Source organism: Acanthochromis polyacanthus, chromosome 7 (assembly GCF_021347895.1).
Source record: "Acanthochromis polyacanthus isolate Apoly-LR-REF ecotype Palm Island chromosome 7, KAUST_Apoly_ChrSc, whole genome shotgun sequence".
NCBI classification, from domain to species: Eukaryota; Metazoa; Chordata; class Actinopteri; family Pomacentridae; genus Acanthochromis; species Acanthochromis polyacanthus.
Genome location: NC_067119.1, coordinates 21,980,303 through 22,007,173, shown reverse-complemented (window position 1 = coordinate 22,007,173; position 26,871 = coordinate 21,980,303). Strand labels below are relative to the sequence as shown.

At 38.1% G+C, this 26,871-nt stretch overlaps 1 protein-coding gene across 3 annotated transcripts in view; it reads right to left on the bottom strand.

Moving 5' to 3' along the window:
* Window positions 1-26,871, bottom strand: part of LOC127534824 (uncharacterized) — a 29,087-nt gene that overhangs the window by 1,451 nt on the left and 765 nt on the right. The window contains exons 1-6 of one of the 3 annotated variants that reach the window (XR_007943402.1): window positions 3,107-3,312; window positions 1,157-1,403; window positions 732-755; window positions 558-641; window positions 190-271; window positions 52-108 (exon numbers count right to left, since the gene is read on the bottom strand). Coding sequence is in view for 2 of the 3 variants with exons in the window: in XM_051951051.1 (XP_051807011.1) it covers window positions 18,967-19,103; window positions 19,194-19,220; window positions 19,493-19,726; window positions 19,819-19,884; window positions 19,974-20,049 (540 nt within the window). In the remaining variant the exon portion in view is untranslated. Of the gene's footprint in view, window positions 1-51; window positions 109-189; window positions 272-557; window positions 642-731; window positions 756-1,156; window positions 1,404-3,106; window positions 3,313-17,485; window positions 19,104-19,193; window positions 19,221-19,492; window positions 19,727-19,818; window positions 19,885-19,973; window positions 20,050-26,871 lie in introns of those variants that run through there. The other 2 variants (XM_051951050.1, XM_051951051.1) reach the window with 2 other exon arrangements.

The window sequence follows — 26,871 nt, the reverse complement described above, 5'->3', positions numbered from 1 at the left end:
AGTGCATTAACATCTGTACAGTACGTATATATATATTTAATGATCACTGACCTCTCGGTGTCTCCAGATCTTTGTTCCATTTTTAGGCCTTTAGTCTCACCAGGGTCACTGAAACATGTTCATATTAATATTAATGATGTTGCATTACATGAAAACATTCAAAGATAAATAATTATATTTTTCAGTCACCTTTTTTGCTCCAGATTTGGTCGTCTGGACAGTATCTTCTTACGAAAACATGCAACCAGACCTATGACTAGTAGTAGCAGTACTGAGAAAACAAGAGATAGTAGTTTATAGAAGTGCATCAATAAAAATAATTGAAATACCCTAGTAGATATAGATCTCACCTGACTGACTGTTCACGTCAGTGTGGTGTAGTACAAACAAGTTAGTTTAGTAGCAAGAAGCCATATTTATTTTATCAAACAATACTTAATGGAAAGTATGCATTTAAAGAAGTGACAGGTAGATTTACGATCTGCTGAAGTCATAGGTGCTTTTCCACATGCAGGAAAAATATGGTGCATGAACAACTGATTGTACTGAGAACTTACCAACTACTCCAATCACAATAGGTATTGTATAGTCCTCTGTTGCCTTCAGACCACGCGGGCTGACTGGTGATGATGATGTGGGATCTGGAAGAAAGTGGAAGAAAAACTCCCATCAATGCGCCATCATAACAGTGAGCAACATGATGTAAGGTGTGTATTTACAGAACAACTTACTATTAATAAAACAGATGTTGAAGTCTAGGTGGGAAAACAAGAGAAATGTTACAAACGTGTATTACAGTGAAAAGAATCAGTTATTGGGCATCAAAAAAGATTCAATTATGAACTTCGGTTGAAAAATTAAAGGAGACAGCAAAATATAAATAATTAGAACATTATTTAACAACAGCACATGGATGATGGTGAACAAAACCTACATAAATAGGTGTCTACATGTCCCCATATTAATCAGAGCACACAACAGGATATACAGGTTTTTCAACACTACTATAAGAGGTTACCCAGGTTTCGGAAACAAATTATTAGACAAAAAAAATCACACTGGAACAGAGATAATGATATAAATGTTGTTTTCTGGGCCATGAAAAGAAGAATCTTAGTTTAGGCAAAACTGAGGGCTTCAGAAAAAAAGTAAATACCTCGACATTCTTTTGTCTCAATGTGATTTTCTCCTTCAAACTCACAGACACCACTGGTGTTGGTGGAAGCAAATACCGAACCATTATGCTGGCAGACACTGTTGGGTTGTGGAGGGCCTGAGCAATTGGGGATGTGGCTGTGATCAAGCAGGTTCTCATCATTGCAGAAGACTTTGGTCACATTTGGAGCACATCCTTCGCAGTAGAACATCCGCACAGGTCCTGCCATCTTGTACTGTTGTACTTCCTATTGGAGGTATGATTTGCCATCAAAATCTTAACGGCACAGAATTCTTTGTTATTTTCTTTCTCCTTGAAACCCTCCAGTCTTTACCACTCACATCTGTTTGACCGTCATTACAATCAATTTTCACACCTCACTACTTCCTGCTTTGCTTTTCCCTTTCTCATATTTTCCTCCGATATCTCTACTCTAATTTCAGTTCTGATTTTTTTGATGAGAACTATTTCTACGTTCTCATATGATCTTAAAAACCTATAATTAGTATCACTTTCTGGAATCACATGAATTGTCTTCCCTCTTGTAGCACACCACCACACATAAGAGTCTAAAACACAGTGACTCACTTGCACTGCCGGTGTTCCCCTTACAGTGCAGCAGACATTACCGCTTCATGCTTGTCAGTCTTGTACACTAAAGCATGTTTTCTAAATATGTCTTAATCCCAATAGTTATACACCAGCAAAAGTCATCCATCCATCCATCCATTCTCTATACACCGCTTTATCCTCACTAGGGTCGCAGGGGGTGCTGGAGCCTATCCCAGCTGACTCGGGTGAAGGCAGGGGACACCTTGAACAGGTCACCAGTCTGTCACAGGGCTACATATACAGACAAACAATCACACTCACATTCACACCTACAGACAATTTAGAATAATCAATTAACCTCAACATATTTTTGGACGCTGCTCAGTGAGGTAGTGGTTAGCACTTTCGCCTTGCAGCAAGAAGATCCCTTGTTCGAATCCTGGGGTGGGCCTGGGATCTTTCTGCATGGAGTTTGCATGTTCTCCCTGAGCATGCGTGGGTTTTCTCCGGGCACTCCGGCTTCCTCCCACAGTCCAAAAACATGCTGAGGTTAATTGAGTACTCTAAATTGTCCGTAGGTGTGAATGCGAGTGTGATTGTTCGTCTCTATATGTAGCCCTGTGACAGACTGGCGACCTGTCCTGGGTGTCCCCTGCCTTCGCCCGAGTCAGCTGGGATAGGCTCCAGCACCCCCCGCGACCCTAATGAGGATAAAGCGGTGTATAGAGGATGGATGGATGGATGGATATTTTTGGACTGTGAGAGGAAGCCGGAGTGCCCGTAGAAAGCCCAGGTCTCAGTCTGGAGCTGTGTGCACACATCGGTACATGTGGTTTGGCGCTGAGCTGCAGAGGAAAGGACTTGTACCGCATATTATCTGCACTAAGTGTAGTCCATGAGCCAAATCCTGTGTTTAGCTTGATAATTTGATTTGATACAAACTCACAGCCTGTGATTTTGTGACATTTCACGTTACGTTTAGGCCATTACGATATGAAAACATGAGATTCCAGCCCCATTCCCTGCACATAATTAAAGTTTTACGACATCGAGGAGCAGCGTCACGTCTGGTTTGAAATCATATTGTAATGCCCCTAACTGCAGGAAAATCACCTGGAGTCCTCGGTTCTCCTTCGGGTAGGCAACAAAACGAGCTGTTGTCACAGCCACAACTCACGCTGAACTCTCCTAACTTAACAGCCTGCCACACAAAACGTGCCGTCTCTCTTCCTCCCTCCTCACACACACACGCCTGCGCCCCTCCTGCCTCCCCCTCACATACACATGAACATTTAACCCTTACATAACATGAACATCAACAGCATAGTCATTACAATATGGTCAGCAGATTATGTCGACATAATGAATGATAAGCGAGGGAATTTCTGAATGACTTACTGTGATCCGGTCCGTTCTCAGATGTTGTATTTCCCTTGAAACACCGCCAGCCACGCTCGGAAAGTCGGAAAGAAACTTGTCAGTTCTAATAAACTTCCTACAGCTTCGCAGTTGTGGCCACTTCACCTCTGTTTGTTTCGCTAAGTGAAGATAAGGGGGGATGACTGATGACCCCACTACTCAGACACACTGCTCGCCAGCCACTGTTGCCACTCCGCCCACTTCCTTAACTTTTCCCATTCATTCTCTGTGGTAGTTCCTTACAGTACGGATGTAATATATTTTTGGCCACTATGGAGATTTGGGGGGCGCTGTTTCACCCTTTTTGGTAGCGCTGAAAAGCCCCCGCTTCTTACTTTTTTTTGGGGGGGGGGGGGATTTTTTTTTTATTGTGTATTATACATATTTACAGTGAATTATCTATTTACATACATATTTACAGCAAATACAGACAGTTCATTCCGATAATTTTCAAACTTTTGTTACAATAAAACATTCAAATAAAGAACGAGAGAGAAAAAAACAAAAAAAATTAAACAAAACTAAAAGAATTCTGACAATTACATAACATTCAAAAAAAGAAAGAAACAGAGGCGTCTCCTTAACAAAACAGTTCTTCATAAATATTCCATACTTCTATTGATTTTTTGTTTGTAAGGTATTTCAATGACTGAAAGTAATGATTTATTTCTGCCAGTAATGATTTGGATAATGGTTTGGATTTTGAGAATTTTGTTCTGTGGATGCAATATTTCCCAAAAAGAATAAATATGTTCACGATTTTTTCTATTTTCCTGTTTGTATGATTATACACTGTTATAATATGATCTATGTTTATCCTGACTGTGGCTGAAAGTTTCTAAGATGGGATTCTACGTCTTTCCATAATTTATTGGTTATAGGGCATGAAAAGAGCAGGTGGATAATATCTTCAGTGCCACTTTGACAAAATGAACAACTGGGATCTATGTCAGTAAATTTTGAGATGGCTTTGTTTGTTGGATAATATCTATGAAGTATTTTAAAATGTGTTTCTCTTATTTTATTGTTTAGACAGTACTGAAATGACTCCATCCAAGTTTTTTTCCATTTTATATTTCGAAATTGAGAGTTCCACCAAAATTTGCATTTCGGTTGAGTAATTGTATTTTTTTGAATAGATTTTCTTATTATTACATTTTCTATCTAATAAATCGATTCCGTTCACAAACAGTTTGTTACTTACTTTTAAGTCTAACATCAGGTGATGGCCTTTCATTAATTGACGAAGACCTATTGGATACACTGAACAATAGATGTATATTCTCTGTAGGTGATGGGAAATTGATGTTTTGCCATAAAAGCCTCGTTTTTAATTATTTTACCATTATAATCTACCAGGTCTTTAACATATATAATCTCTCTTTGGATCCAAGATTGTATGATTAATGATCGATTTTTTTTTTTAGAATACAACAATTATTCCAAATTATACATTTGTGTGGTGAGAAGTTATGACTGTAGCATAGTTTCCACGAATTTAGAGCTTGTTTATAAAAATTAGAAAGTTTAACAGGTAGTTTTGGGACACTGTAATTGCACTTCATTAAGAACAATAACCCTCCTAGTTGTTGAAAAATGCAGTTTGGAATAAAATACCATAATGACTTGGGTTTCATTATACACTCTTGTAACCATTTGACTTTAAATGTATAGTTTAAATCAAAAAAAATCTAGCATTTCTATTCCTCCTTCATTTCTGGGTCCAGTGAGAACATTCCTTTTCAGGTGATGGTGCTTATTTTTCCAGGTAAAATTTGTAATTAATCTATTAATCGTACTGGATGTGGAATCTTTAACATAGAGAGAAAGAGCTGGGTAAACCAATCTAGATATGCCCTCCGCTTTACTCAGCAAAACCCATCCAAAAAGTGATATGTCTCTCTGTAGCCACATATTTAAAATCTGTTGAGTTTTCTTAAGTTTAGGTTCAAAGTTTTGTTTTTGACGCTCATCTAAATTCTTACATATGTGGATACCAAGATATTTAACACTTTTTTTGACAGATATATTGCAGACAGATAAATCCTCAGTATCATAAAGACATAAAATTTCACACTTTGATTTGTTTCGGGTTAACCCTGAAGCTTTAGAGAACTCTTCAACCAAAGAGATTGTGGCTTTAACCTGATTTTTGTCTTTTAAAAATACTGCCGTATCATCTGCCAGTTGAGTAATTCTAATTTCTTTGTTAAAGATACGGATACCCTCAACGGCGGTGCTGTTTAAGATATGTATAGATAACATTTCAACAGTTAACAAGAATAGATATGGCGCTAAAGGACACCCCTGGCACACGAAACGCAGTACTGGAAATCTTGGTGTAGTATTTGGGTATAGCATAATACTGCTGTTAATATCTTTGTAAAACATCATAATCGTTGCAATGAAATTAGAGCCGAAACCAAAACAGTCCAGAGATTTATATATAAAGTAATGTTCCACTGTATCGAAGGCTTTGTAAAAGTCTAAAAAAATGATTAGAGAGTTAGATTCGATAAATTCTGAGTAATCAATTAAATCCAATACCAGTCTTACATTAGAACTTATGTGTCTTTTGGCCATAAAGCCAGTTTGGGTTTCGTTAATAACTTCGTTTAATCCTTTTTTTAGTCTTTTTGCATATATTTGGGCTAAAATTTTATAATCAACATTTAGTAGTGTTATTGGCCTCCAATTTTCTATATATAACGGGTCTTTGCCCGGTTTTGGTATAAGGCAAATTGATCCCTGTTTCATGGCTGTTGACATTTCTTGCTGATCAATGCAGTGGTTAAAAACCTCAAAAAGGGAATTTTCAACTAAGTTCCAGAAATGTAAGTAAAATTCCAGTGTGAGCCCATCACTGCCAGGAGATTTACCCTTTTTCATTGATTTTATTGCATCGGCCATCTCCACTCTTGTAATCCATTTTTCACAGTCTTGTTTAAAATGTTCAGATATTAGTGGTACATTTTGTTTTATCGAACTCAAGAAGTGTTCACAATTTGATGACACATTATTCGATTTGTAAATATCTCTGTAAAACATATATATGTGGTTCGAGACATCTCTCGTGTTAGTTATAGTTTGTTCATTAATTTTCAGAAAAGCTATGCTATTTTTTTTACAGTTCCGTTTTTCTAGAGAAAAAAATAGCTAGAATTTTTTTCGCCATGTTCAAGCCACTTTGTTCTTGAACGAACAAATGCCCCTTTAGCTTGTTCAATATACCTTTTCTCAATTTCCTCTTGTATTTGTTTCAGTCTAACTTCATCTTCTTCCACAAGAGAAGGTTTTGATAACAAATTATTTAGTTCCTCCATTAGTTCGGTCTCTTTTAATAATCTTTGTTTTTTATTTTCTTTACTTCTTTTGATTGCAAACTCTCTAATTAAAAATTTAAAATATTCCCACTTTTGTATGTGATTAAAAACATCGCCATTGAGTGTATCCGCAGCCAGCCTTTCGACAGTGTCGCAGAACACACTGTCATTCAACAAATTGTTATTGAACTTCCAGTATCCCCTTATTTTCTTATTCTCTTGATCTGTCCCTTTTAAAAGAATGGTTATTAATTTATGGTCAGTTAAAGGGGCATACTTATGATATATGTGTGTAACATATTGAATACATACTGGAGACGTACAGTCTGCAGCCTGTAATCATGTAATCTGTTGATTTTAACTCTGAGTATGACTGGAATTGATTTCGGCGATCTACATGACTTACTGAGTTACTGTAATTGTGTGGGGTTTTTGTGTGTATTTTGTAAGATTTGTAACGGTTTTTAAAAGAGAAATGTGACTTTTACTAGGGGCTATTGTACTCAATGACATTTGCCATCTTAAAAATGTGAAAAAATAATAGCTTAACTAAGCAATGTTTTCTATTAACTAGTGTTACCAAATTACTAAATGAGTTAAGCGTTAATATTATTCAATTCAATTCAAATTAATTTATTTCGTCAAGGATGTGTAGCACAGAAATACACATTTTATGATCATCAGATGACCAATCATACACACATGTTATGCCATACACACCCCTGCTCGAAAAGGAGCAGGCTAAAGAAAACCTTATATTTCCTGCCCCTTATCAACTAAAGATAGCCTTGCTGGATGGCTCACACGACTACGTAAACATATTCAAACAATCCACACAAAATACATTCAAAGATGATAAAAAAGAAGAAGAAAACACAAATAAACAAAATTACCCTTCCACAACCTTCCATGAAATACAAAACAAACACAACACATACAACTGTGCAGCTTACAAAACTGTATGGGACATCTTTTCTTTTCTAAATCATAGGTACCTGAGTAAATAGTCCAAATTTAGGCACAAAATAGAAATCAAAACAGATCAAACATGACACCTATGCTCTTGCATATAATCTCATTGTTCTGTCTTTAAAGACTTTTAGATAAAATATATTTGTACAATCCTTGAATTCATCATAAAGAAAGTTCCAGAGTTTAACACCCACTACTGACACACACATACGTTTTAATGTGGTACGTGCATATGGCTGTTTAAAGTGACCTTTCCTTCTATGCTCAATCTCCTCTGAAGTACAGACAAATAAGTTTTGTATTGCTATTGGTAAAACTTTGTTTTTGACTTTGAACATAACTAATAATGTATGTAATTGAAGTAATTCCTGCCACTTGAATAATCTAGAATCGAACAATAGCATATTTGTGTGCTCCTGATAATCTGCTCTATAAATAATCCTGATTGCTCTCTTCTGTATTAGTGGTTTTGTGTTACTTTTATAAGTGTTTCCCCAAACTTCCACACAATAACTAATGTAGGGCAATATAAGTGCATAATACAGTGTCCTCATTGTCCTAAAATCTAATATGTGCTTTACCTTATTTAAAATAAAAATACTTTTTGACATTTTTTTCCTTACATGTGCAATGTGGGCTTTCCAAGTTAGACCATCATCTAATATTACTCCCAAAAAGCAGAGTTCATTGACCCTTTCTATTTGAACTCCATCTATGGACAGTACAAGATTTTCTTCCTTTTTTTTTCCTATTAGTAAAAATCATAATTTTTGTCTTGTTTACATTTAATGATAATTTATTGTCTTCAAACCATGTCTTGATTTTAACCACTTCCTGTTCAACAATGTTTGTAAAAGCTTTTATATCATATCCAGAAATATATAAATAGATTTATATTTGAGAGACTCAATGCTGAAACAATACTTGATATGAAACAACACAGGTTGATACTCAATATCTGATTAATCTTCAGAAATGTTCTCAATTTTTGTGTAATTTACAGTAAATTAAACACATTGAGTGTAAAAAAAAATACATTTACAGTTTTACTGAGGCAGTATCTATCAGGGCATTATTTTTGTATGTACATATGCAATATTATGTCTTCAAATGGAATATTTTAAATAATGTGATTAAATTTACTGTAACAGGACAAACTTCTACCCTGTGGTATTTTTTTGGGCCAGATATTATTATTATTATTATTTTTACCATATAATACTTAATTTTGAATCAAATGTATTTAAGTATTTAAATTAAACTATTTAACCTCCTAAGACCCGAGCTTTGGTTTGGTTTGCATTTTAGTTTTTTTCTACTTACTTGGGATGATATGGATGATATCTAATATCTGATTATTATGTTTATTACATTTACATTACATATATATATATATATATATATATATATATATATATATATATATATATGTTATTAGATTTACATTATTATTATTTTTATTATTATTATTTGTAGTAGTAGTAGTAGTAGAAGCAGTAATATTAGTATTATTATTAATATTAACAATATGCCCTTTTGGGGAAAAAAAATCAAGAGACAAAAAAAATGTCCGCATATGTGGACGGCAGGTCTTAAGAGGTTAAAACACAGAAAAGTTTAAATATTCTCAGGACTGTAGGGAAACTTTTATTAAGAAAGCCTTACCATTACCTGTGTGGCTTTATGTAGAGCCAAGTTTTCTTTTTACACAGAATAAAAGCATAACGATAACCATACTTTTACATAACCACAATATTTTTTGTACTCTTTCCACCCCTGGTATTATTGATTTTGGGACAGCAAAAATATTTTCCTGTTTCTAAGAGTGTAAACAAACTTTGCAATCCACACATGTTAATTTTGACATACTCTTACAGAATAAATGTCATATTTGTATTGTGTTTTAGCTGTATGTTATGCTTAATTAACCTGTATTTTGTTCTTTAAACCTTATTCATATCATGATTATTGAATTATATGGTAACAGAATTACTTGGCAGTAGTTATAACATAATTTAAGCACAATATATACCTTCATATGCCTTATTTATTTTGAGATGCAAATATTTTTGCATGACTTCGTGCAGTGACAGATTAATAGTGCTTAAATGGTTTTACTCAAATCAATTCAGTATTTGTACACACAGTAATTACTGTAAATGTTGAACACAAACGTTGATCATGGTGTGATTTGAACTGGTTTCGATCCCACGCCTGTCAGACAGTATCCGACTCTCTAAATTCTCTACTACTGGTATCCGTGGCTGGCCCTGCAAGGAAAGTCTTTGTTGGCTGTCCTAAAAGTCGCTAGAAGTCACTAAATTACGTCATCGCCTAATTTGCATATTTCCCACTTTGCATGTAATTGTAATCAACATTGTAGGAGAGAGGAATAACATTGTGGAAGAGACCAAAAAGTGAATATAAAACACCCAAAATATGTTTTTGTACTAGAGGCTAAATGCTGTGGTTTATTTTAGCATGACAGTGAAGAAATCTTTTCGTTTATATGGCTCCGTAAGTCTGGATGGGATCTGTAGTGACTGCGCATGCACGATTCATCTGTCGTCTGGCCGCGGAGTGATGTGGGTCTCCCCCTCCCCTCACTCGGACTGCTGCGGGGTTACTGGACTGACAGCCTGTACTCTGGGAGGGGGAGAAGCTCACAGCAGCACCTGACATGCTGCTTGTTGAAAACAGTAACTGCAGAATGAGCCGAGTTTTCCTATCAGAGTCTCCAAAACGGCAGAAAAAATCGCTAGATTTGTCGCTAGTCGCTTTTGACCAAAAAAAGTCGCTAGGAGCTTTGAAAAGTCGCTAGATTTAGCGAGAAAGTCTCTAAGTTGGCAACACTGTCGCCAGCACCGCTCCTCTCGTGCCCGATGTCCTGCAGGGCTCCGGTGTTTGTGTTTCCTGCTGAGGAGAACTGTCAAACCAAGTACTAGCATTTATCATGATGGAAGACGGCCAGGACGCGAGTACTGACTGTGAATCGTTTTACAAACATATCTGCTGTTTTCATGCAAATCTGGGAATCTTCCAAGCTTTGAGAAACAAACTATGTTTAAACTCGTCAATAAGCAGTGCAAACGATCACTTTTATATAGTGACAGCTGCTGGAACACCAACTCTTGTTTGCTGATGGGTTTAGTTGAGTCATAGCCAGATTTTGGCCAGCTTCATATGATGATAATTAACTCCAGTAGGCATATTAATGTATCCTTTATGAGGTGATAAGAGCATGTTGGAGTGATCTCTGTCCATCAACTACATTTAGTGTGAATGTCTAATACAAATAGTCTAATAGTTTTAAGGATGTTAATAAAGTTGCAGGTATTTGAACTGGTCCCAGTTTAAATCAGAGGTATATTAATGCTGGATTCAGAGCTGCTGCTAGCCTAGCCGCGCGAGACAACCCACGGCAACAAATTTAATTCTCTGCCAGGGTGGGTCTAGTTACCCTCCATAAGGCTCGAGGCTGGATTCTCCTAAAACTGGCCGGACCAATCACCATGAAGTGTAGAGTCAGAAGGGGGGCGTAACTAAGTGACGACAGAGGCGTGACGATTCTGACAGAAACAACCGGCGCACAATAAACAATTATCTTTCGACTCGGCTTTGGCCACAGCCCTTAAAGATTTGAAGCTAAAATTCAACTTGAAAGATAAACAAAGGACGGCGCTGAAGTGTTTCATTGAGAAGAAAGACGTATTTGGACTTATGCCGACGGGATATGGCAAATCCTTAATATACCAGTTGGCTCCGCTGGTTGGGAAGCTAATGGGACTTAGCCACAATCCACCGGCGCTCTAGTAACTATGTCAGCCTATTCGTTGCGCTGATTGGTTGTATACCTACCCAATTGCTGCAGAGTGATTTGAAAGACAACCTTTTAGCCTGCCTCCCTCCCTGTCGAGCGGTCCTAGACACTTGTGCCTTCAGAACATGGGTCTAGCGTGGCTAGGCTAAGCTGCTGCTGTTGTTCTACTGGTTCTCTGTCATAGTTTGCTAAGAACCTTTATGGACCTCATTCATCAGTTATTCCACCTGAGATGAGTCCAAATGTCTGCTATGAAAAAGGTTAAACAGTGAAAGTAAGTGTGTCATAATTAGTCTTTTCATTATAATATTTTTTTGTGATGTTGACATCTGTTACAGTGTACGCTTTACATTGTCACAGATCAGGAGTCTGAATTCCAGGAGGTTAATCTTAAAAAAAAACTTTAAACAAAGAAGAAAGTGACATCTCTAAATGCTTCTGTTGTTTTTGTAGAAGTGCAGTCGTCTTGGTACAGCCCTGACAGTGTAATCCTCAGACTCTGCAGACACACCCTACTCGCCCCAACACCTTCTTTATACTTCTGCCTCCTTTTCCTGTCTTCTCCTTTTTCTAGGGGATACGCTGGCTTGGGAGCTGCTGCTGATCCCCGACTAAGCTTTTCTCTGCACACCGCATCACCTCATCTCAGTCATCACCAACATAATGATCGTTTGCATTCAATGAACAATCCAGCTTCAAATCAGTGGTGTGGTCCTTGCTAGTGCATGGGAAAATACAACGTCCACAGACTCCATACACTCAATGTTCTGGCTGCCACATGCACACATCGGGATGCATTCAGGGTACTTAATCAGCTCGGCAATCTCTCTCTCTCAGTAGGGTTTATTATTTTTTACTGCATTTTCCTTTGTGCGTGCGTGCGTGCGTGCGTGCGTGCGTGCGTGCGTGCGTGCGTGCGTGCGTGCGTGCATGCGTGCGTGGTTTGTCCCGGGCAGACGAGCGGCGGCAGGTGTTAGCCGACCAGCTAGCGGGGGAGACCGGGGGAGAGCAGCCGGCGGACCCGCACAGTTAAAAATGACAGCTCCGGTGGCTTGGTGCTTTCCGTTTGTTTTTGTTTGGGCGCGGACCAGTGAGGCGGCAATTTCGGCAAAATTGTAGTGAGGAGGTGGCCTATACCAGTGAGGCGGCCTGCCTCGTCGGTCATATAGGAGGGGAAACACTGATGAACGTTCAACTGAGGAACAATTGCTCTTCTGTTTCTCTGTATTAGACATCAAATGTGAAGTTTAAACCACAATTTCCATCCTTTGATCAATCGCTGTTGAAACACGAGCTAGTTTAGGAGTCTTTGTGCCTGAACCTCCTGCCATGTTCACCCCAACAACAAACCCTCTTTCAAATCAGAGCATCTTCTTGCCATCTTCAAACAAAATGAGCATTTGTATACATGCAACAGAGCATGACTGGATGCTAATTTCTTCATTTTCTAATGCAGTTAATGGCGTGGGAACATCTTCATTGTGATTCTCCATTCTTTTATACAAGAAAATAAGTCTAAGAAAAACAGAAACTTCATCATGTGAAATGAACCTTTTGGCCATTCCAGCTTAGGGTGTTGAATGTACGAGGTTAACCGAATGCATCTCAGAAACCCCCTGCATTACAGTATACCATCACTGAGCAGAGACGTGGGCTGTTGTTCCTCGAAATGTTAAGGTTGTTACTGCATTCAATAAACCCTGTAGACGGGTGGTTGTGGTTTCTCATATCAAGTCACATGAGCTGATTATCCACCTGCTGAACTGCCCACCAGCGTATATCGAGGAATTTTGAAGCAAAAAAAGAAAAAGACTTAAAAATGGCCTTAATTTGAGCATGTACGACCATCCAGGCATACAGATTATAGCAGTAATTATCCTGTAACATACAAGATGCATTCAGTAAGAAAAAATAAATTCTGAAATAATGTTTCATAAAATACAACATCCATCCATCCATTCTCTGTACACCGCTTTATCCTCACTAGGGTTGCGGGGGGTGCTGGAGCCTATCCCAGCTGACTCGGGTGAAGGCAGGGGACACCCTGGACAGGTCGCCAGTCTGTCACAGGGCTACACAGACAGACAAACAATCACACTCACATTCACACCTACGGGCAATTTAGAGTTAACCTCAGCATAGTTTTGGACTGTGGGAGGAAGCCGGAGTACCCGGAGAAAACCCACGCATGCACAGGGAGAACATGCAAACTCCATGCAGAAAGATCCCAGGCCCACCCCGGGATATGAACCGGAGATCTTCTCGCTGCAAGGTTAAAGTGCTAACCACTACTCCACTGTGCAGCCCTAAAATCAACAAGTCCTCAAACTCATACGACCACACAGGTCGTATGTAACGTGCCCTGGAATACGACCCATGAGAGCGTATTTACGTTAGCACCCCTACGGGAGACAGGAACGCATTACGGGATTTAATTCGCGAAACGGCTTTTCCCTCGCGAAACGGCTTTTTCCTCACTTTCGCAACACGGGTTTAGGGTTATGGTTATGGTTAGGGTTAGGCTTAGGGTTAGGGATAGTGTTAGGTAAAAGTTTGTTCATGGTGACGTTTCAGCTGAGACACCAGAGTGTCGATATTTACTCAACCATTAGAGGTCGCTTAACGTCAAAACGTAACACTCGGTCATGTACAGACGACCTATGTGATCATTTTTTCTATGAGGACAGGCTCCCTAAAATACAACAGAGAGAGAAAAAAACATGTAAGGAACATATGTGCTCCTCTATATTTGTTCTAGAGGTCATCAATATTATGAGCTCTTTAGAGAGACTTTGTATTTTTTCCTTTGATTATATTTACAGTACTTAACCCTCAAGCGACCAAGCTATTTTAGCGACTAAAATGACCGACTGGGGTCATTTATGACCCCACAATATTTTACACAGGAATATGTCTACTTTAGTGCCTCTTTTTGTGCTTTCTTACCTATTCCACTCCACTGCATTTTAAGATGGATATTCTAAAGTAACCTTCTGTAATTATTCATGGATTTTAATCATTTTTGACTCAGAGATAAAGTAAAACCATACGAACAATATGATGCATTGTAAGAATGCAATAACATTTATTTAGACACTTTGTCTGCCACGTCTTTTAAAACTTTATTCCTTTTGTTTCCTCAATAGTATATCAAAAGTACATAAAAACAAAATCTTCACAAACATCTTGTCTATATGTGTGCAATCTAACATGCAGAGAAGTATTTAGATTAGGGGCGGCTACGGCTCAGGTGGCAGAGCCCTTCGTCCAATGCAAGACACTTTACCCACCTTACCTCCAGTGCTGCCACTTACACTGGTGTATGAATGTGTATGCTGTGTAATGTTGGTGGTGGTCAGAGGGGTTGTAGGAGTGGATTGGCAGCCAGTCAGTCTGCCCCAGGGCAGCTGTGGCTAAAAATGTAGGTCTACCAGCTATAGTGCACTGCAAAACACTGAAATATAGCGATTAGAGGTAAAAAAAAATAAATAAATAAAACTAAGGCCTACAATAGTGAAAAGCCTATACATCTTTCTGGGGTCATAAGTGACCCCAGACAAGTTTCCATTATCCTTGTCACACCAGTTGGCCGATCTCTACAAAAAACTATGAGCAGCTGTAGGACAAGTAGATTGACAAATTCATGGTAGGAAACACTTCTCAGATAAAAGATATGAAAACAGCAAATATAATTATATGGCTGGAATCCACTCGTTCGCTTGAGGGTTAAACAACTGTCCACATGTTTCCTTTGAGAAATTGAGAAAAGGGGTTTCAAAGGGTTGCCCGTTTGGATGAATAGATGAAATTTGGCCAGGAGTGTCAGGTTGTTCACTGTAAATGTCCTTTGTGTTCATACTGAACACAGCATTCTTTAATGAAAGCATGTCTATGATCCCAAACCAGTATGGAGTCAGAACAGTGACAGTCTTCCCTGGGTTGAGGGGGAGGGTAGTTGTTGTGTACATATTAAATTGATATTCAATACATATTTACAAAAAAACCCCGATGTTCTCAAGGGGCACATCTCATCCCAAGCATTCTAAATATTTAAATTTCCATCTTAGTTCCTTGTTGCATGGTATATTTGGTTGTCCTGTTAAGCATTTATTCAGCCTTTATTTACCTAGGAGAGTTTTTTGAGAAATAAATTAATTACAATGTATGCTAACAGAGAAGATTTTATATTGTAGTTGGTTGAAAGAAAAACCCTAAAATGTCCTTTTTAATTAAGATAATCTCTTAGGTAAACTAATTGGAATGTAAATTAAAATGGCGATACATAAGGTAAATGAAACGTAGAACAAAACACAGTTATGTACACACGTGGACAAAGTTGTTGGTACCCCTCAGTTAAAGAAGGAAAAACCCACAATTCTCACTGAAATCACTTGAAACTCACAAAAGTAACAATAAATAAAAATTTATTGAAAATTAAATAATCAAAAACAGCCATCACTTTTGAATTGTTGATTAACATAATTATTTAAAAAAACAAACTAATGAAACAGGCCTGGACAAAAATGATGGTACCTCTATAAAAGATTGAAAACTATTTGACCAGAGTGACATGATTAACTCAGGTGTGTCATTTAATTGACATCACAGGTGTTTCCAAACTCATAATCAGTCAGTCTGCCTATTTAAAGGGAGACAAGTAGTCACCCTGCTGTTTGGTGAAAAGGTGTGTACCACACTGAACATGGACAACAGAAAGCGAAGGAGAGAATTGTCCCAGGACATCCAAAAAAAATGATAGACAAACATCTTAAAGGTAAAGGCTATAAGACCATCTCTAAACAGCTTGAAGTTCCTGTGACAACAGTGGCTCATATTATTCAGAAGTTCAAGACCCACGGGACAGTAGCCAACCTCCCTGGACGTGGCCGCAAGAGGAAAATTGATGACAAATTGAAGAGACGGATCGTTGGAATTGTATCCAAAGAGCCCAGAGCAACCTCCAAAGAAATTAAAGGTGAACTCCAAGGCCAAGGTACATCAGTGTCAGATCGCACCATTCGTCGTTGTTTGAGCCAAAGTGGACTTCATGGGAGACGACCAAGGAGGACACCACTGCTGAAAAAAACTCATAAAAAAGCCAGACTGGAATTTGCAAAAATGCATGTTGACAAGCCACAAAGCTTCTGGGAGAATGTCCTTTGGACAGATGAGACCAAACTGGAGCTTTTTGGTAAGGCACATCAACTCTATGTTCATAGACTCAAAAACCAAGCATACGAAGAAAAGAACACTGTCCCTACGGTGAAACATGGAGGAGGCTCAGTAATGTTTTGGGGCTGCTTTGCTGCATCTGGCACAGGGTGTCTTGAAAGTGTGCAAGGTACGATGAAATCTGAAGACTATCAAGGCATTCTGGAGAGAAATGTGCTGCCTTGTGTCAGAAAGCTTGGTCTCAGTCGCAGGTCATGGGTCTTCCAACAGGACAACGATCCAAAACACACAGCCAAAAACACCCAAGAATGGCTGAGAGAAAAGCGTTGGACTATTCTAAAGTGGCCTTCTATGAGCCCAGATCTGAATCCCATTGAACATATGTGGAAGGAGCTGAAACATGCCATTTGGAGAAGACACCCATCAAACCTGAGACAACTGGAGCTGTTTGCTCATGAGGAGTGGGCCAAAATACCTGTTGACAGCTGCAGAACGCTCATTGACAAATACAGAAATCGTTTAATTGCAGTGATTGCCTCAAAAGGTTGTGCAACAAAATATTAAGTTATGGGTACCATCATTTTTGTCCAGCCCTATTTCATTAGTTTGTTTTTTTAAATAATTATGTTAATCAACAATTCAAAAGTGATGGCTGATTTTGATTATTTAATTTTCAATAAATTTTTATTTATTGTTACTTTTGTGAGTTTCAAGTGATTTCAGTGAGGATTGTGGGTTTTTCCTTCTTTAACTGAGGGGTACCAACAATTTTGTCCACGTGTGTAAAACAATTACAAGCAGAGTTTGGGAGGTTTGAAATCAAATTTCCAAACTGTTCATTTCAAGGAGGTGCTTTAATTTATTCCACTAAAATTAAAAGCAAGTTGAGATTGAACTTTTGGATCGTGAAGTAAAAGCTGGTCAGCACATCTTAGCATCTTCAAGCTCGTGAATGTGACAAAATAATATACAGCTACTTGTGGTGGAACAGTACAATAAATGGCAGCCAGTTTTATAACAACACTTTTATTTTATTTATTTTTTTACAATAGAATCAGAACAAATGAAATGTAGAAAGACACAGAAAAATTCAGCTGCCTAAGTTTAAGTAAAGTCTTAGTAGGCAAATCTCTCCACTCAGCAGCCATCTTGGTAACACCCACAGAGTAGTAACTTTGGCTAATAGCACCACAGAGATGTACCACGAAGTAAGTTTGACATAGACAGGCTTTGTGAACTCAGACTTCCTGCTTTAGCCTCAGAGTCCAATCAGATAAAATGGGAAGTTTGATGCATCATGTGACTCTTCTTCCAAACAAAGTAAGCGATCGTGTGCCGTCTACTTCAGTCAAGTGGAACAGGTTGTTATAACGGAGAGCAACGTGGAATATAGAGATTGATTTCAGTAAAAACAACTGGTGTAGAATATGTATATATGATTAAATAGAGGAATGCTGACAGAAAATTGTTGACCGTGCATTAATATATTCATTTTACGGGTCAGTGCAGCTGCTTCTTTCAAACATGACAACTTTATATCAGTTTTTAAACCTTAAACTTCATATTTTTAACATGACATTGAAAAAGTTCATTTCAGTCTGACACTGTCCCATAATTTAAAATATTACAACAGCCAAAACTGCAGTGTGAGTGGTCACTCGTACATAAAATCTGTGCGTACAGAATCAACTGTCAAATATTATAAAAATCATTTAAAAACTTCAGTGACTTTGCCCCAAAGTAAGTTTTAAAAAGCATTTCTCCTCCACACGTTATAGTTCTACTGTACGTTGCACAGTTTCATGAAACACTGACTGAGTTCACTGGCAGGATGATTTCCAATTTGGTCATTACAAAGCGGACGACAGACTTTTTGGGGGAAGAAGCAGGATATGTTTCAGGGAGAATCGTTTCCCTAATAACTTCTCAGGTTTAGACTCTGCTGTCACACTGAGAAGGAGAGGTGTCATTATCCAATCCAGGATCAGCTAGAGGTGCTCTAAAGATATGAAAAGAAGTTTTAAAATGAGTTCATTAACATCTGTACATTATGCATATATATTTAATGATCACTGACCTCTCATCTCCAGATCTTTGAAGGGCTTCAGTCTGACCAGGGTCACTGAAACATGTTCGTATTAATATTAATGATGTTGCAATACATAAACACATTCAAAGATGAATAATTATATTTTTCAGTCACCTTTGTTGTTCCGGATTCGGCTGTCTGGTCTGTCTGTTTTTCCAAAAACATGCAAACAGTACTAATCCTAGTACTAAAACTGTGAAAACAAGAGAGAGTATTTTATAGAAGTGCATCAATACAAATTACTGAAATACTATAATATATATAGATCTCACCTGACTGACTATTAACAGTTGAAAGAATATTTTGGTCATCAGCAAAGCAGGAAGAGATAGTATGGCGTAATAAAAGTGAGTTAGTTTACTAAGGAGAGGTGTAAGAAGCCATAATTATTTCATCAAGCTATATTTAGTGGAAAGCATGCGTTTAAAGCAGTGACAGGTAGATTTACGATCTTCTGAAGTCATCAGGTGCTTTCCCACATGCAGGACAAATATGGTGCATGAACAACTAATTGTAATGAGAACTTACCAACTACTCCAATCACAATATGTTCTGTTGCCTTCAGACCATGCGGGCTGACTGGTGATGATGATGTGGAACCTGGAAGAAAGTGGGAGAAAAACTCCCATCAATGCGCCATCATAACAGTGAGCAACATGATGTAAGGTGTGTATTTACAGAACAACTTACCATTAAAACAACAGATGTTGTAGGGGCCTAGGTGAGAAAACAAGAGAAATGTTACAAACATATATTAGAAAGATTCAAATATGTGCAATGTGACTACTTCTGTTGAAAAAGGAGACAGTGAGAATATAAATTCTTGGAACACAGGTTTCTGAAATCAATAAATAATAATTGGACAAAAAAAAATCTCACTGGAACAGAGGTAATGATAGAAATGTGTTGTTTTCTGGTCCATGAAAAGAAAAATTTAAGTTCAGGGATGGTGTGAATTATTGCAAGAAAGCTGAAGGCTTTAGTATTACCTGGACATTTTTTTGTCTCAATGTGATTTTCTCCTTCAAACTCACAGACACCACTGGTGTTGGTGGAAGCAAATACCGAACCATTACGCTGGCAGACACTGTTGGGTTGTGGAGGGCCAGAGCACTTGGGGATGATGTGGCTGTGATCAAGCAGGTTCTCATCATTGCAAAAGACTTTGGTCACATTTGGAGCACATCCTTCGCAGTAGAATATCTGCACATTTCCATTCACACCTGTAACATCATGTAGCACATTTAGAAAATGTATCACTTTAATTTTTTTTACAATCATGAAAATAGTACCGATGAAAGAAGACATCTCTGACCTGCTGTTACTGGGGAACAAAGAGAAAGTTCAGGAACAAACCACAGCAGAAAGATGAAGGTCAGCTCTGTCAGACACAAATATGAAAGAAACTGAAGGCTCTCTCATGGCTGACATTGATCACAGTTTACAGTTTGTAGGTTGTCAGAAACTTACCAGTGATAGAGATCAGTGTTGAGGAGGCTTTCTGGATCACAAAACACAGTCCTGCCATCTTGTACTGTTGTACTTCCTATTGGAGATAAGATTTGCCATCAAAATCTTAGCAGCACAGAATTCTTTATTATTTTCTTTCTCCCTGAAACCCTCCAGTCTTTACCACTCACATCCATTTGACCGTCATTATAGTGAATCTTCACCACTTCCTGCTCTGCTCTTCCCTTTCTCATATTTTCCTCCCATATCTCTACTCTACCTTCAATTTTGACTTTTTTGGTGAGAACTGTTTCTACATTCTCATATGATCTTAAAAAACTATTATTAGTATCACTTTCTGGAATTACATGAACTGTCCTCTAGAGCTGAAACAACTAATCGATTTAATCAATTATAATCAATTATTAAAATAGTTGTCAACTATTTTGGTCATCGATTAGTTGGTTAATAAGTCCATTTTTACTGTAAGCAGCATGTTTCGTGCATATTTTAAGCCAGCCTGTCATCGCGGTGACCAGGTGTGGCAGTCATGAGCCAGTGTAGGTTTTACGCAACCAGAACTGCAGGAGAACAAGCAAACAACCAATAGGTTGCCTTGCTTTAGGTCACGTGATTGCCACTCAGCGTCATAGACTCACGCATAGACTGTATATAAAGATGGACGTAGCATCTGGCTCCAAAATTAAAGCCCACCCAGAAGTGTCAAAAACTTGCAATATCACGCCGTCCGCTAGGGTTGACTCCAAAAAGCTTTTGCTCCATAGACCCCAATTCATTTTTGGAAAAAATAAAATTTGATAGACTGATTTTCTACAGCTCAGGATTTTTTTCCCCGTTAGTTTTCATGGTCAAAATGAGAGATCAGGTGGCCAATCTTAAAATAAATCAATACTGAATTTTAAATAAATCGTTAAAGTTGGCAGAGCCAGGGGGCGTGGCTATACTTGATTGCCAGTCCCATTGACTGGTCCTGCCCCGAGTTGCTCTCCGCTCCAGCCTGTTTGATAACGCTTTTTACGTCACTGGCTTCAAAAAATCCAAAATGGCGACCAGGAAGTAGCAAAATCCGGGCTTCATTTTCTCGGTGTTGAAACCAACGGGTGACGTCAGGGTTAGTTCACGCCTGCTCACGCTCAGCGGCTGTGTACTCACTGGGAAAGTCCGACAGGAGGTCCTCACACGCTTCGGTGAGAAGCCAGTTTCCAAGGGAGAAAATCCGGTACAGTGGTGGAAGTCAACTGAGGTGAAATACCTCTTTTTGTCAAGGTTAGCAAAGTCCTAGCTCTGTATACCAAGCACTACTACACCAGCAGAGTGGCTGTTTTCTGCAGCAGGGAATATAGCCTCTAAAAAGAGAGCTGGCCTTAGCCCAGAACATGTTAACATTTTTGCACTGCAATGCAAAGTTCATGATTCATTCATTAGAATGTTTACATTGTTTGTAAAATGCACTTGTTTTCTCTAAATATTCAGTTTTTTTTTGTTTTTTTTTAGAAACTCTTAAAAATGTGACTTCCATTTAGGATCCTGAAATGGCACTTTATTTTAAGTATTGTTTACAGTTTCACAGCACATTAATAAGCTATAAAACTCGTTCTTAGGTGAAATCTGTGTGTTTTTTTAAAAAAAATAAAATGCAGTTAACAGTAAAATTGTTTCTATTTTCTTTCTGTTCTCAAATTACTACCTTAAATTTAGTTCACTACTTTTGGAGTCCTTACTTGTGATACTATTGTAGTATAATTTAAAATACAAGGGTGCCCAGAAAATGCTTCTCTACAGGAAAGATGTTTTTAAAGTATAAATGTTGCCTTGGGGAAACTTCATTTAAGATCTTGTGACGTTGGATGGTTGTATGAGTATGTACGTGTTGATGAGTCAGTGTTTTGATTGCTGCTAATTGAGACATACTAAAATCCAACTCTGGATAGGTTTTTGAAGAATTTAGCACATTGTGACATGGTCAAAAGCTCTTAAAATGTATGTTGAATGACATAGGCCATTTATAAATATTTTACATTGGAAAACAAAGACAAAACTAAAATGTAAGTGCATAAACCGATTAATCGAAAAAATAATCGACTGATTAATCGATTATCAAAATAATCGTTAGTTGCAGCTCTACTGTCCTCCCTCTTGCATCACAACACCAAAGCACAGTGACTCACACTGCCAGTGTTCCCCTTACAGCAGGGGTCTCAAACTCGCGGCCCGCGGGCCAACTGCGGCCCAGGGGACGATAGTTTGCGGCCCCTGTCCTAATATGAAAGATTAATGTTAGTGCGGCCCGCAAGTTTGATATGAATGACACTTTACAGTTGTTGTGCATGGAGCTGAACGAACCTACTAATCACAGTGGTGTATATGGCTCTTGAGGGCGGGACATCGGCCGGGCTTGTTGCGACCTAGCGACATTAGCTTAAGTTGCTGCTGAGCAGGACAGAAAAAGAAGCGGAAATGACGCACATTGCAGAAATTAAGTTCTCCCCGTGTTGGCGAAACACTGAAACTGAAATTTCAACGCGACACTGACACCAAGTGGAATTATATACGTATAAAACTCCCTGCAGAAGGAGCGTAAACATCCAGATGACAACGCAACTTTCTGTCTAGCCCTCGGACTCAGACACATGTGCGACACCTAGCTAGTTGCTCTACTATCACGTAGATATTTTCTGTTCACCAAGCAGAGCTGCTACTGCCGCTTGACCTGTTTTTTGTTGGACGGTGTGCGTCTGTGATAGTGTAAGTCAGCTCCACATCTCTTTCTTTATGTTATGTCTGTTGTAATAATGATGCTATTTAGCTACGGGAGTTACAGATAATACCGAATATTGTTAGCATGCTTTAGCTTGTGTTGTATCATGCACCGTTCTGTACCGAACGGTTGTGCAAACGCTGTTATCATTACCGCATGTTCTTCATGCCAAAACTGGTCTGTATAATTATGTTGCATATGATGTATATGTAAATAACTGTTGTGCTGATGTGTCACGTATATTAGAACGAAGCATTGAGCTCTACCGCATACTGAATGCCGATAGTTAAAGGGGAACTTCGTTTTTTTTCAACCTGGGGTCTGTTTTCATTTGTCATTTCATACATGTGAGTGATGGAGAAATGAATTTTCAACATAGCGCCAGTATTTAGCAAGGCAGGCAGCTTAGCAGCTCAGCTAGCGAAAAGTATGGGGCAACTTGCCCCCCCGCGTCAAAGTCCGCCCTAACGTTCAACCAATAATAACATGTTTGAAATGGGAAGTAGAATAATGCAATCAATTTTTCTTGGTGATATAAATGAATACGAAATTTTAGCTATTGTAATGAAAAGCAAGAATAAAACCTCCACAGACAGCAATGATCTTGATATGAAAATTATCAGAAGAACCATTGATTGCATTCTGAAACCATTTACTTTCATTTGCAACTTGTCTATAAAAACTGGTATTTTTCCACAGCAAATGAAAGTTGCGAAAGTAATTCCCATTTTTAAAAGTGGGGATAAACATAAATTAAACAATTACAGACCAGTGTCACTGCTTTCTCAGTTTTCAAAAATCCTTGAGAAATGGTTCACTCAAAAACTAACATTATTTTTAGAGAAACATAAACTAATTAGTGAAAATCAATATGGCTTTAGAGAACAAAGATCCACAAGTTTAGCTCTCATTGAACTAATTGAAAATATTACGGCTGCAACTGACAGATATGAGTATACAATAGGAGTGTTTATAGACTTACGCAAAGCATTTGATACAATAAATCATAAATTACTTTTAACCAAACTATTCAACTTCGGCATTAGAGGCATTGCATATCATTGGCTTGAGTGTTACATCACAAATCGTCAACAGTATGTACATTTTAAAGGAGAAAATTCAGTTCATAGGAAGGTATTATATGGAGTTCCACAAGGGTCGGTTCTTGGGCCTTTGCTTTTTATTTTGTATATCAATGATATTTGTGAGACCTCCAAAATGTTACATTTTCTGTTATTTGCGGATGATACTAGTTTGTTTTGCACAGGAAATGATTTGCAGGAGTTAATAGGAAGAATAGAAAAAGAAATGTCAACAGTAAGCAAATGGCTTTATGAAAATAAGCTAGCGTTAAACTGGGACAAAAACAAATTATATGATTTTTGGAAATTTATGTAAAAATGACTCTGGAAAAATTATTATTGATGATGCTGTTGTAAAAAGAGTTAATGAAACAAAATTTTTAGGTGTTATTTTAGATGAAAAACTCAATTGGAAAACTCACGTAGACTACATAAAAAAGAAAATTAGCCAGAGTATCGGTATTTTAAACAAAGTCAAAGACATTTTTGATTGTAACTCTCTGCAAATGCTGTACAGCTCAATGATTCTTCCATACATCAGTTATTGTGCTGAGGTTTTTGGAAATACATGCAATGTCACTATTGAGCCCCTGGTTCGTCTGCAAAAAAGAGCAATTCGGATAATCAATAAAAAGAGCTACAGAGAGCACACTAACAATTTGTTCATTGCCTCGAGACAACTTAAATTTAAAGATTTAGTTGACCTAAAAATTTTACTTGTGATGTGGAAAGCAAAACAAAAAATGTTGCCTGCTTCCATCCAAAATTTATTTAATTTTGTTTCTCAGGATGGATATCACAGAAGAAAATACAATTTTCGGACTGCGTCTTGGAGGACAGTACAGAAAAGAATGTGTGTGTCCATTTATGGAGTTGGAGTTTGGAACTCTTTGAGAAATGAACTTAAAAGCTGTTCAAGTGTCTACAAATTCAAAAAAATGTTTAAAGATAAAATAATGTCGGAATATAAAGAAAATGATAATTTTGGAATGTGAAATTCCCAATAAGTAAGACACATAAATATATTTATTTGGTTTGTGATTATGTTTGCCTAACTTGTGTTGACCTGGTGAGGAGTGGGGTTCGAAAAGTTGCTTATTGTTATTATTTGTTTTGTTTTTTTGTTTGTTGTTGTTATTTTTTATGAAACACAGGGGACAGCGTTTACAAGATTTATCTTCCTGCTGTTCCTTGTTTGTGTATTTTAAGTAGTTAATATTTTAATATTTCAATAAAGTAGTTTTTGACAGGCAGATGATGTAGGAGGAAGATATGCCAGGACTCTCTGCACTGGTCAAGGATAGATATTGTCTATTCTGATGTGACTAAGCAGACGAGTTGTCTCCATATTGGTCTGTAGGCTAAATATAGCCCCTCTCCCAACTACAATATATACCTGAAGATCAGAGCGAATCCTGCGAACTAATGCTGGCATGTACTGCTGCTCTGTCAGTGTCACTTCTCCTGATATCAGTAAACCTTTCTCGCAACCCAAGTCTGCCTCCTCATCCTCTCTCGACTTCGCTGAACTTCCACAACATTAACCATCACTTTTACTGACACCACCGCATTTCCCTGATCTGAATACTCTGCACAAATAAAGCTGATCTGCTCAAAGAAAAAAAAAACGTGCTTTTTTTCCCACACTGACCGGCTCGGATAGTCTCAACGAGTGTCCCACAACATACTAGAGATGAGAAGTGAACGACAACCTCCACATTACTTGGCGATCGCTATTTGTGGTCTGTATTCAAATCTTGGGATGCTAGATGCTAGAAAGCAAATCTCGTTCTGAAATCGCGCGCTGAGCTGCTAAGCTGCCTGTCTGGCTAAATACTGGAGTTATGTCGAAAATTCATTTCTCCATCACTCACATGTATGAAATGACATATAAAAACAGACCCCAGGTTGAAAAAAACCGAAGTTCCCCTTGTGAAGCTGTGTTGTTCCATAAGTTTCATTTGTGGTCAGAGTGTGACCCCTTGTGACTATGTTGTGGTACTGCTTGAGTGTAACACTGCATTTATTTGCAATCCTGTTCCTGTTAATTTTAGAACTCCTTTATTTTCATTTCAGATCATAAACCACACACACATACAAAACTGAGACATCTCTAGCAGCAAGAAGTAGGCAAGAGAAGCCATTTTCAGGACAGTTCATGGTCAATGTTCCATTCCTGTTCAGAAAGTTAAAGGATAAAGAACTGTTAATGCAGATATTTGAATCTGAATACAAATAATTAGATTTCTCTAGTCAGCAACTATATGTGGTTTCTTCAGTCGTCTATATCTGCTGTATTATTATTATTTTATTTACTTATTACTGATTGATTTATCCATCCATCCTCTATACACCGCTTTATCCTCACTAGGGTCGCGGAGGGTGCTGGAGCCTATCCCAGCTGACTTGAGCGAAGGCAGGGGACACCCTGGACAGGTCACCAGTCTGTCACAGGGCTACATATACAGACAAGCAATCACACTCACATTCACACCTACGGGCAATTTAGAGTGATCAATTAACCTCAGCATATTTTTGGACTGTGGGAGGAAGCCGGAGTGCCTGGAGAAAACCCACGCATGCACAAGGAGAACATGCAAACTCCATGCAGAAAGATCCCAGGCCCACCCCGGGATTCGAACCGGAATCTTCTCGCTGCAAGGCGAAAGTGCTAACCACTACATTTACTTAGCATTTAATTATTAAAGTTATTAGATTGTGATAACCTTACTATTTAATCTTGTTAAGTGAATTTGCAGGACTCTGATAAGCACTGTGGCTAACCCTCTGTTGTTTTAAATGTGCTGCATAAACAACCGTGACTTCACTTAATTCATTTTGAACCATTCAGACATTGCAGGTTGTTGAAAGAGAAACTGGATGCTACATGTGTATATTTAGAAAAAAAAAAAACAATCTCGCTTTGTTGTAGCCTAATGATCATGGAAATATATCGTAGTATGGCACGCCAGGGCTTGATTCTGTGTCAGGATTTGTCATCTTTCCTCCATCCCACCCGTTCTTGCTCTGGTACAGCATCCGATTCTATTGTCCACTT